Source organism: Gekko japonicus, unplaced genomic scaffold, assembly GCF_001447785.1.
Source record: "Gekko japonicus isolate JY-2015 unplaced genomic scaffold, Gekko_japonicus_V1.1 scaffold890, whole genome shotgun sequence".
NCBI classification, from domain to species: domain Eukaryota; kingdom Metazoa; phylum Chordata; class Lepidosauria; order Squamata; family Gekkonidae; genus Gekko; species Gekko japonicus.
This window is the reverse complement of record NW_015167565.1, coordinates 10,221-22,169: the sequence shown is the minus strand read 5'-3', so window position 1 is coordinate 22,169 and position 11,949 is coordinate 10,221. Positions and strand designations below refer to the sequence as shown.

Sequence of the window (11,949 nt, the reverse complement as noted above, 5' to 3'; positions counted from 1 at the left end):
CTCGCTGCCGCCTCCTCCCCCTCCCCCGAGCCGGCAGGCAGGGCGGGGGGGCGTGCGGGGGGGAAGACCGGCCTGGCAGGGGGCGAACACCGGCCTCGCCGCTGCCGCTGCCCCCGCCGCCTCGGGGAGATGGGGGGGGGATGGAGGAGACGGGGCTCTTCTCTCTCCCCCCCGCGAGTATCGCGGGTCCCCCTCTTGTCTTCCTAATCTGCACAAATATCACTTTGCCTTCCTACTTTCTAATGTGAAACACTGGACTCTAGCTTCTGAACAGGAAACATCTAAGTAGGCTCACCTAGGAATGGCCCAGCTGTTGTATCCCCTATAGAAGTGGGAAGCTTTGGGCTCTACCCACTACATTCATCCCCAAGCGTATTCTGCTGTAACTGAAGCGGAGAGGTTGGCCAGGCAATATGGTTGGCACTTTATTGGCCTTTAACCCATTCACACACAGTACCCGACTATCTGGAGATAGTTTCGGACGGTGGCCATGCTGGTCTGCAGCTGAACATTTAGATTCGAGTCCAGTAGCTCCCTAGAGATCAAAAAGATTTTCGGGGTATAATGTTCGAGAGTTAAGGCTCCCTTTGTCAAACACAAGTAGGAATGGAGTCAGAAGGTGGGAAGGGTGTTGTAAAGAATGCTTGTAAAGGACACAAAAGCACAATATACAGGGGTCATTTCGTAGAAAAAGAGGTGCAGGAGCTCATTAGCATAACTCATCAGCATAACTTATTTGCATATGCCACACCCCCTGACATCACCGGAAGTGTGTCAGAAGGCAACACCCACCGCTCAGGCTCCACTGGAGTGTTTTGGATTGCTAGCTATTGGGGGGAGGGGAACGTGCAGATCTGTCCTCGCAGAGGAGGGAGAGCCTATACCTGAATAAAACTTGGTCTTAAAGGTGCCACTGGACTGTTTTGGACCGGGAGGCCTGGGGGAGCTCTGCAGCTTACCTGGCTGCTTCTTGCTCTGACTGAGGGCTGCTGGGAGCAGGGGGTGGGGCTTGTTGCATGTGCCCGCCCCCTGGGCTCTTTACTGCCGGAGCTCCGCTCCTGTGCACTCCTGCAGGAAATGACCCCTGACAATATATATTGTATGCAGCTTGATTAGAGCAGAAGGGAAAAGCTTGCTGATTAAAAATATGCACTATACCTTTGAATCCTTTATAAGCATTCTTAATACACCCCTCCTACCTTCTGGCCGGACAAAAAAACCATAGAGCTCCATTCCTACTTGTGTCTGAAGAAGGGAGCTTTGACTCTTGAAAGCAAGGATAGGTGAGAATAGGGGGACGACCAAGAGAAGGGAAGGGAAGGAGGAAACAGAGTAGGGAGGGGGATACAGGGGGAAGTGAGCGGCCCACTGCAAGTCCTTGCAGGTTCCCCATCGTGCAACTAGGCCCTGTGGCCACCACTGCACATCTCGGCCAAAGTTTTCCTGAGTAGAGGCTGCAAGGCAGAGGGAAGGAGCTAAAGATGGGAAGGTAAAGGTAAAGGTTCCCTTGCTCTAACGCCAGTCGAATCCGACTCTAGGGTTGCGGTGCTCATCTCCGTTTCAGAGACGAAGAGCCAGCGCTGTCCGAAGACGTTTCCGTGGTCATGTGGCCGGCATGACTAAACACCAAGGTGCACGGAACGCTGTTACCTTCCCACCGAAGTGGTACCTATTTATCTACTTGCAATTTCTTGCTTTCGAACTGCTAGGTTGGCAGGAGCTGGAACTAGAGACGGGAGCTCACTCCATCATGCGGCACACTCGGGTCTCGAACTGCTGAACTACTGACCTTCCACAGCCTGCAGTTCAGCGTCTTAACCACTTGAGCCACCGCAGCTCCTCTAAAGATGGGAAGGGGGCAGATAAATGCAGGCTGGCTGATAGGTGGGAAGGAGAGAAGGAAGCAGGAAAAGTGGAGGGGCTATTGGGGATGCCAGGGAAGGGAAACAGGAATAACGGAGAATGGTTAAGTAAGATGACACCTGCAATCCTTGCTGCTCCCCTGCCCGTGCCATTCTAAATTCACTGAAATTAAAGGGCTTAATGGGGTGTAACTCTGTTTTAGATTGCATTGCAGGTCTGGGTCTTTTCTAGCAAACAGCCACAGACTAACCTGGCTCTGAGCCTGAAAAATAAAATAGGTGAAGCTAGCAATAATGGCTCCATAATCCGTCCTCCACATCTTTAAAAGGCTGGTAAGTAATCAGTTTTGAGCCACAGAAGTTGCTGCTCCCATAATATGCATTACCAGGCACATTTATTTTCTTGGCACATGCTATTGTAGCCTGGGGAGCGTCCGAGCATTAGGAACTTTAAGGCAACGAAATCTGCTTCCAGACAGATTTGATCCTCAGCATCTGTAATTGAAACCCTGGCAGAGAACATGGCCTTTTCTATGACATGTGTACTTTGTTTCATTTTGCAAAGGGGGGAAAAAATCATTTCAAATTTCATAAAGGTCTGATGACAGCCAAGCACGCAAAATCTAAGATCAATTACAATTTGGCACAGGAAAAGCAGTTCAATAATTCTCAAAGTAAATAAAAGACATTTTCAATTACTCACTTGGATTTTTCATTTTCACCTTTGGAAGGTTCCTTCCATGTAAACTTCAGTAGTTGCAGTCTCTGACCCTGCATAATAGAGGGGAAGTACAGAAATCTCCAATAAAGTCTAAAGGGCAGCCGTGTCTGATAATCTATATCCTCTTATTTAAGGTGTCATAATAGTTAATCTCTAAAGACATTCAGGTCTCCATGGAAGTCCGTCAGCTGAGAAAAGCACTTTTCTCATGTTCGAGGGTATTGCCTCCACTGAGTTCTTTAGCTCAGCAATGATGGGAAAAACAGGAGGCAGACGTCTCAGCTCTGGCTCAGCTTTGCAGGAGCCCTAGCTAAGAGATAAATGTACATACTGTCACAGGCTCATTCTTCAAAAGGGTTCCCCTAAAGCAGGGGTGTCAAACATGCGGCCCAGGGGCTGGATCAGGCCACCGGAGGGCTTCTATCAGGCCTGCAGTGGAACTGGCTGTCTTCTGCTTCTTCTTCCAGTTCTGCTGCTGCTGCGTCATTGTAGGTTTGCAGCTTACAGGTACACACCTGAACAGCATACTCAAGATGGCAACAGCACAGACATTTTGATGCAATAATTCAGAGCAAGAGGTGTCGGTTATCAGACACTGTTAGATAAACAAAATATTGCAAGAGTGCTAATATTTTAAGCATGTTTTTATTTTAAGTAAAAAAACCTGTTTGTGTCCTTTATAAAGTTTATATCTCCGCTCCCTGGCGTTACATTTTATGTCACACATGGCCCGGCCCAACAAGGTCTCCTTTATGTCAGATCCGGCCCTCAAAACAAATGAGCTCGATACCCCTGCCCTAAGCATTGGTTTGTGTACTCTAGTACAGAATGTGTGAGACCCTTCATTTTGGTGTGTTTTGTTCTGACTGCCTTTTCTTTTAAAGGTTTACTTCCAAAGGCTGGGCCCCTAGCATGCAATATTTGGAAGACAATTTCAACAGACTTGCAAACGAATGCAAAGAGGTCTGTCAGTTTTCAAAACATTGCCTTGCTTGATGATCTAACAGTAACTTGACCACAGCTGCCTCGAGAAGAACCCAGGGAGAAACTAGCCTTCCATGTTGTCCCACCCCTGGGGCAACATTTGCTAGTCGAAGGCATACTGTCTCCTAATATGGAGACTGCATGTTGTTATTGGAGGGGATAACAACTCACAGAGAGACATCTTTTCCATGAATTTGCCACGCCCCCTGTTTAAAGCTATCTAAATCCTTCCACTTGGAAATGTAAAGCGCACAGGCCATGCCACGGGGAAAGTCTTCTGTGTCGGAAGGGAAATGAAAAAAAATGTATCTTCCTTATCTCTCGCCTCTTACATCCTGGTAAGTCCTTGCCCGTGACCTTCCTCCTCTAGTTTTACCACCCCCCAGCCCCCTGTTCCCTCAAGCATCTTCACCCTTCCTCCCTCGCTGCCTCTGCTTGGAACTGCATCCCTTCAGAAGCGAATCCTAAATACATACTGTGACGTCCTCCTTATTGGGGAGGACTAGTTTCACTTTAAAAGTGTTCTTTATTTTCTTCTACTGGGTATATACGGCTGCCACCAGGAAATTTTAAGGATTTCCAAACCTTTATGCTTTTACTGTAGCTCTTTTTAATTTGGTAGACCGAGTTCAAGGCTTACAGGGATCTATGTGGTCCTGGGAAGTATTTCATTCAGAGCTGGTATAACTTTGGATGAAAGAGGATTTATTGAAATAACTACTAAATAAGAGGGTTGTACAATGTAACTAGTCATGTATAAATGATGAACAATTGCTTTGGTATTACACAATCTTATCCCTCACTAACAGGGATCTTTCAGGTAACTTTGTAACACTTGTTTAACTCAAGGTCATATATGTTCACTGTTTCTCTCCAGTTTATCAGGACATACAGCCTTTCCTATAACTTGTCTTCAATTAAACTTTCATTTACTTTTTCCTATACACTCAGCTTTCCTTCTGTTTCTCTGTCTCACTGAACTACCTCAGTTATCAGCTTATAACTGCTTCAACACAGAACTGCTTGTCTACCTGAACATCAACTGTCAACATCCAACTGTAACTCCTGACTGACATACATACTCATCCATTCAGATTCACTTCCAAAACCCCTCCCCCTCTCTGTCAACCACCAATCATACCATACTTGCCTCTCTCAACCACTCTAGTCTATCTATCACAGCCATGCAACCAAACTTTTAAAGACACACACACAGAGAGAAACAAGGAATCGTTACACATGCAATTAAAATGAATGTATGTTCTTCCCTTGCTTAGCCCCACCCCCAACTCCCTCCTCTCCTTTTATCATCTTTCAATAGACATTGGAAGGACTTCTGTTGTGTACTGAGCCAGAGTCTAGTACCTGGATGTGGTTGAGCTTGCTTCCCCCGAACAATAGCTTAGTAGGATCCTGGAGTGGACCAATAGAGAAACAGTGTTATGTAAATAGCCTATCGTTGGAATTGGGGTGTGTTCGGCATGTGGTGATTGCATGCTTAAATACAGGGCAGCTGCCCTGGAGTTTGTCTTGTAGTGTTCCTGAAGCCACTTAATAAAGTAGAGCTGTTCACTGTAATGCGTCTTGAACCCAGTATTTAACAACTTCCCAATGGATCTCGCCAGCCATCTTGGAGGCGGGGGGAATTCCCTGAGCGGAAAAAGAAGGCAACTACCTATTACCTTGCGAAAAAGCGTGAAGGGTTCCATGAGTGCCGTTCTTTCACAAGTACCTTAAGGAACAGCACACCAGCACAGAAAGAGAGATCCCAGGTCATTAATTCCTACAGGGATTAGAAAAACAAAGTCCAGTTCAACCTGGTTACTCAAATAAAAAGATGTGATACATGCAGCATACTTTCTGTGCCTCTCATTTTCCTCGCTCGTGTCTTCCTGTTACTTCCAGCTTTTGTTCCACAGGTGTTTTGCTCCCTTGTGGTCAATTCGACATTAAATCACTTTATGTCCGACTTGTTGTTGTTGTTCAGTCGCACAGTCGAGTCCGACTCTTTGTGACCCCATGGACCACCTCACGCCAGGCCCTCCTGTCTTCCGTCGTGCTCCGGAGTTTGCTTAATTTCATGTTCGTTGCATCGATAACACTGTCTGACCATCTCATCCTTTGTCGTCCCCTTCCTCTTTGACCTTCAGTCTTTCCCAGCATCAGGGTCTTCTCCAGGGAGTGCTCCCTTCTCACTGGGTGGCCAAAGTATTTGAGCTTCAGTTTCATTATCTGGCCTTCCAGGGAACGATCAGGGTTGATTGCTTTTAGGACTGACTGATTGGCTCTCCTTGCAGTCCAAGGGACTCTCAAGAGTCTTCTTGTCCGACTTAAAGAGACATAATATCGAATCGATCACTAGATGGAGCAAAACACATGGGGGAAGCAACAAGAACACACGTGGAAAAGCCTGTTGCCTGCAGTTAATGGTTTGATAATGGTTTCAGAAACTATGTACCCCCTCCCTTTTCCCCTTGTCCCAGCGTCATGACTCATTAATCAGGCTTTTAAAAAAATTAGTCACACAATAATCAATGGGTACAAAGGAAGGCAGCGGAGACTTGTAAAAGAGCAGAACGAGCTTGCTCAGAGATGAACACTTGATGCACCTCTGTGCTATGGGGGGGGGGGCGGCGCCATTCCTGGCCTGCCTGCATTCTAAACATGACTGGGTTCCTTGCCCCTGGAGGAGATCGAGCAGGTAACGCAAGCATGTCTGCCTCCTTGCCCTCCTCTCCCCTGAGAAGGGGAGGGGAGGTGGGCAGACATGCCCCCCCTTTCCCCTGAGCCTCTCTGCTTTTGCAGAGAAACTCAAGGGAGTGGGGTGGGATTTGAACGCCTTTCTTTCCCTTCCCCATCTGGGGAAGGCATTCTAAACACGCCTGGCTTCCCTGCCCGATCTTCTCCAGGTGCCCTGCGGCATGGCTGCCCTTTGTCAGGGGGTGTGGCATATGCAAATGAGCTATTCAAACGAGCTCCTGCACCTCTTTTTCTACTAAATGACCCCTGGCTATAGGTATTGTAGAAACAGGGCTGAATGTCTTCAATTCAATTTATTTCTACAGTCCTTAGACCAGTCATCAATGCTGAATGTAATGAGTCCCAATGAGGAAGATAGACTATAAGTCAGGGGTGGCCAAACTGCAGCTCGGGATCCGCATGTGCGGTGGCACAGGCAGTTAAAACGCCTGCACTGTAACATCTGCATATTTTCCAGTAAAAACATGCGTGTGATATTTGTTCATTTCTTGCGGTTCTCATACTTCTGACGTATAGTCCGTGTGGCTGTCGTGTGTTTTTTGTTTAAAAAAAACCCCATTTTATTATCAGGATATAACAGCATATCCAATATTATAACATTTCATCATTCACAATATACCCTTTTCCACTTTTATCCTCCCTCCTCTTCTTCAGGCTTCCCACAGTGCTCCCACCCCCACCAAATCTTCCTTCTTCTTACCCATTCCTTCGTCTGAAACAAAACTTAGTATGTAATATTTTCTTTAACTACCTTAATCTTATATTCAACTTTATAGGTAACTATTTCTTTAATTACAATCGTTTTCTATTCGACTATTTTCTCATTCTATTCTTAATAATGATCGAAGCAAAATAAATTGTTTTTAACATCCCAGTGTTTCTCTAAATATTCTTTAAAGCCCATCCAATCTGCAAAGAATTCTTCATCTTCTTTATCATTAAGTTTTCTTGTCAATTTATCCATTTCTGCCATAAAAAGCAACTTCCTTATCCATTCCCAAATCTCAGGTATCCGTTCTTGTTTCCAACACTGAGCATAAGTGTGGCTGTCATGTTAAGCGAGTTTGGCCACCACTGCTATAAGTGAAAATAACTGCTCCTCTCCACGGAAATCCTTAGTAAAAGGCGAAAGATTTATGCAATCTGAAGAGAAACCAACAACAATAAAAACAATAATCAAGGATATAACAACAATCGCCTGTTTTTATCTTTGTTTTGCTAACAGATAAGACCCATAAATGGGTTCTAGATCAAATCAAGCCTGAACTCTCCCTAGAAGCTAAAATAACTAAATTGAGGCTATCGTGCTTGTGGTCACGATATGCAAAGCTAACAGTCACCGGAAAAGACAATAAAGCTAGGAAAAGTTGGAGCCAGGCACGTCTCGGCGGTGCGAGACGTGTCTGGCAGAGGTCAACACTGTATGGACGTATATTGTTGCTGCTATATTTATTGTTATTACTGTTGCTTGTTGCTAATAACTTTAGAATCCCATCTTGAACTTTTATAGTTAAATAATTTTAGAGCACCGTAAAGTCAATTTAGTAAATTGTATTTATTGTATTTTATCTTATTCTGTATTGTTTTAATGTTTTAACTTGGGCATTTGTGCCCCTTGTGAGCCGCCCTGAGCCTTCGGGGAGGGCGGGGTAGAAATTCAAAGATAGATAAATAAATAAATAAATAAATAAAGAGGAAGGCCCAACATGGGATGGATTGAATTTATAAAGGACACCTCAGCCCTCAGTTTGCGAGAGCTGAACAAGGCTGTTAATGATGGGAAATTTCAAAGGTCATTCATTCAGAGGGTCACCGTAAGCATCTTAATGACCCCCCCCCTCTCTCTCACACACACACACACATACACACTCTGTTAGAGGCTAAATTCACGTGCGAAAATATTCTTAGCATGGCATAGTCTCCCAGTGGCGAAAAACGTGTCCGCCAGAGATCTGATTTTCAGCCTGTTTACAATACCCAGGGGTCGTTTCGTAGAAAAAGAGCTAGGGGGACTCATTAGCATAACTCATTAGCATATGCCAGGCGGGAGTGCAAGGAAGCCCCGTGAAGGCCCTCCCTGGCCCTAGGCAGGCAGGGGTGGGGAGAGGCAGGGAGGAAGCAACTTACCCTCTTCTCCTGCCTCCTCGTGGCTGAATGAGGGCCGGAAGCGGGGCAGCCGGAAGCAGGGGGCAGGGCTTCGTCATGTGCCCCGCCCCCCATACCTCACCCGGGGGAACTGCGATCCCCCACGATCCCCCCCGAAATGACCTCTGACAATACCTTGTATTAGAGTCTGATCTAAAACCAAGCCAGCATTTCTAACTGCAAATACAGACCCGTTTTCAAAGTAACTGCCTGGCATTTTAATTAGAGCCGGTAGGATGGTGCAGCCAGAGTCCTAACCTGGGCCCAGACAACGTACATAAAGGCCTCACACTCCACAGCAGCATCTACATATGAAACACGGCATTTAGCATTATAATGTATTTTAGCCTGAATCATATTTTATGCAACAACATGCGAGTGAAGGAAGATATGGCAAGCGAGCAAAGTCCTTTCCACTGACTCTGCAAAAGCCAGTCTGGGGCCAGAACGTGGCTTTTTGGCTTGCCGGGAAGCACAACTGAGCACTGCCAACAGTTCTGGTCTGTTGGTTTGTTTTTTTCAAAATGAGCCATCTGTCGGGAACACTGCCCATCAGAAGTAGAAAAACTCTTATAGGCCTGGTTTGCCGGATTGTTTGTGAAACAAATTGAACAAAATACACTTCAAAAACAACTATACTTCAATCGACCCAATCTTCAGTTTTAGACTGTGTGTTCGTAGGGAAATTTTGGAGCTAAACAATACTTTAGGCTTGAATAAGTTTAAATTGGTTTGTAAATAATATACGTAAAGTTTAAGGACATAAGAAGATCTGTGCTAGAGTGAATCACACTCCCACCTAAGGCAAGAGCACCCCCCCAACACATTGGTCCCCCCCTCCAGCTACTGAGGGGTCTCTATTAGGGTTGCCAGGTCTGGGTTGGAAAATACCTGGAGACTTTGGAAGTGGATCCAGGAGAGGGCAGGGTTTGGGGAGGGGAGGGGCCTCAGCATGGTACAATGCCACAGAGTCCACCCTTCCAAGCAGCCATTTTCTCCAGGGGAGCTGATCTCTGTCAGCTGGAGATGAGTTGTAAAAGCAGGCGATCTCCAGGTCCCACCTGGAGGCTGGCAACCCTAGTCTCTATGTATTGGTCCAGTCTTCTTTTAGATCCATCCAGTGACCTTCCCCACATATTGTAGCAGAGAATTCCATGGAATTATTGCATGTAATGAATACCTAATGTATTTATTCATTGCGTTTTTGTCTCCCTCTTCCTTCAGGGAGCTCAGAGGGGCACGTGTGTTTCCCTCCTCCTCTATTTCTATACTTTTATTTTATTTATTTACTTCCAATTTATACCCCGCCTTGCCGGTACAACCTGGCTCAAGGCGGCTTACAGATGTCAAAATACAATAAGATCAATAAATACTATAAAATCTCTCCTTATTAATAAAAGCGATTTGGAGTGGCAAAGTTCTATTCACGCCAAAATCAGTTGGCCGCCTGAACTGCCATTACAAATACTGCCATTCCAAAGGTGCTGCCGGCATTGGCTGGCTGCGTTGCGGGGTCCCACCCACACAAGCCCCGGCCACCAGCTTGCCCTCAGTATGCACGAAGCCGTCGGACAGAATGCGCGGTCCGGCAGCTGGACGCTTGGCTGAGTCCCTTCCTCCCACCCCCGCGCCAGTTGTCATCACCCCCAGCCGACTTGGCGCCCAGCCTGCGAGTGGACAGGGGCTGGCGCACCACTGGGATGAAGAGCCATCAAGGCAGCCTAGAAGCTGGAGGGGAATGGGCCTTGCTTTCCTCTGACACAACGAGCACCCCGGCCACCGAGGCATGCCGGCGGACAGCCTGCGCGTGGAAGGGGGATGGCACGCCACTGGGGTGCATGGCCGTCGAGGCAGCCCGGAGGTCCCCAGCCACCCAGGAAGCCAGTCGCCACCCACCCACCCCAGGGTCTGAGCTCAGAGGGGCACGTGTGTTTCCCTCCTCCTCTATTTCTATACTTTTATTTTATTTATTTACTTCCAATTTATACCCCGCCTTGCCGGTACAACCTGGCTCAAGGCGGCTTACAGATGTCAAAATACAATAAGATCAATAAATACTATAAAATCTCTCCTTATTAATAAAAGCGATTTGGAGTGGCAAAGTTCTATTCACGCCAAAATCAGTTGGCCGCCTGAACTGCCATTCCAAAGGTGCTGCCGGCATTGGCTGGCTGCGTTGCGGGGTCCCACCCACACAAGCCCCAGCCACCAGCTTGCCCTCAGTATGCACGAAGCTGTCGGACAGAATGCGCGGTCCGGCAGCTGGACGCTTGGCTGAGCCCCTTCCTCCCACCCCCGCGCCAGTCGTCATCACCCCCAGCCGACTTGGCGCCCAGCCTGCGAGTGGACAGGGGCTGGCGCACCACTGGGATGAAGAGCCATCAAGGCAGCCTAGAAGCTGGAGGGGAATGGGCCTTGCTTTCCTCTGACACAACGAGCACCCCGGCCACCGAGGCATGCCGGCGGACAGCCTGCGCGTGGAAGGGGGATGGCACGCCACTGGGGTGCATGGCCGTCGAGGCAGCCCGGAGGTCCCCAGCCACCCAGGAAGCCAGTCGCCACCCACCCACCCCAGGGTCTGTGGGGGGGGGAGAAAGTGTGGGACGGGGGGCCCCTGTCTTTCTAGTGCCCGTTGTCTTCTCCCTACAACGAGCTTTCCTCCTAGTTCATAATAAAACAATTACATAAAGTGCTAGTACAAACAGTGCAAACAGATGGCGGCGGTTTCCTGTACATGATCCAGTTTGAAAAGACCATCTGACATTGTAACAGGGCCGTGACATATTCAACTTACGATGGTACATTCATCAGTGGTGGCTCCTAATCGAAGGCCTGGTGGAAGAGCTCCGTTTTACAGGCCCTGCAAAACTGTAAAAGGTCCCGCAGGGCCCTGATGTCCTCCGGGAACTCACTCCACCAGTGTGGAGCCACCGCTGAAAAAGCCCTGGTCCTCGTGATGGCCAGTCTGGCGTCTTTTGGGCCAGGGAGAGTCAGGCGATTTTGCATCCCTGACCTCAGTGCTCTCTGGGGCACATATGGGGAAAGGCGGTCCCTCAGGTAGGCAGGTCCCTGACCATATAGGGCTTTAAAGGTCAAAACCAGCAGGTCATATGGGGCTTTAATGGTCAAAACTCCATAATCCTGTGAGGTAGGTTAGGCTGAGAAAGAACGAACAGCCCAGAGAGGTTCATGGTTGTGTAAATTATTTTATTAGGTTTTATAAGCCCATATTTTACATCCCAACAGAATTTACAAAGTTGACATACATTTCCAATTATTTCCATGTCATATATATCACTTATTTTTCTACCACACAAGTTGTTATTACCGACAGTTCTTCCACTATTTGCTTTCCTTCTTTTGATGTTTAAAACCCATTTTGTGTTGACTAACCAGCTCTTTTCCTATCTCTTTTTGAGGTCACATAAGTGCTAAATTATTCATTACAGTACAATTCCTTACTGAAAACAGGTTCTA

At 47.3% G+C, this 11,949-nt stretch overlaps 1 protein-coding gene across 2 annotated transcripts in view; it reads right to left on the bottom strand.

Moving 5' to 3' along the window:
• Positions 1-11,949, bottom strand: part of LOC107112632 — a 35,348-nt gene that overhangs the window by 17,951 nt on the left and 5,448 nt on the right. Inside the window, exons 2-3 of one of the 2 annotated variants that reach the window (XM_015413820.1) lie at positions 5,250-5,350; positions 2,566-2,633 (exon numbers count right to left, since the gene is read on the bottom strand). In XM_015413820.1, coding sequence (XP_015269306.1) covers positions 2,566-2,633; positions 5,250-5,276 — 95 coding nt within the window. In that variant the 5' untranslated portion in view covers positions 5,277-5,350. The remainder of the gene's footprint in view (positions 1-2,565; positions 2,634-5,249; positions 5,351-11,949) is intronic. The other variant, XM_015413821.1, reaches the window with a different exon arrangement.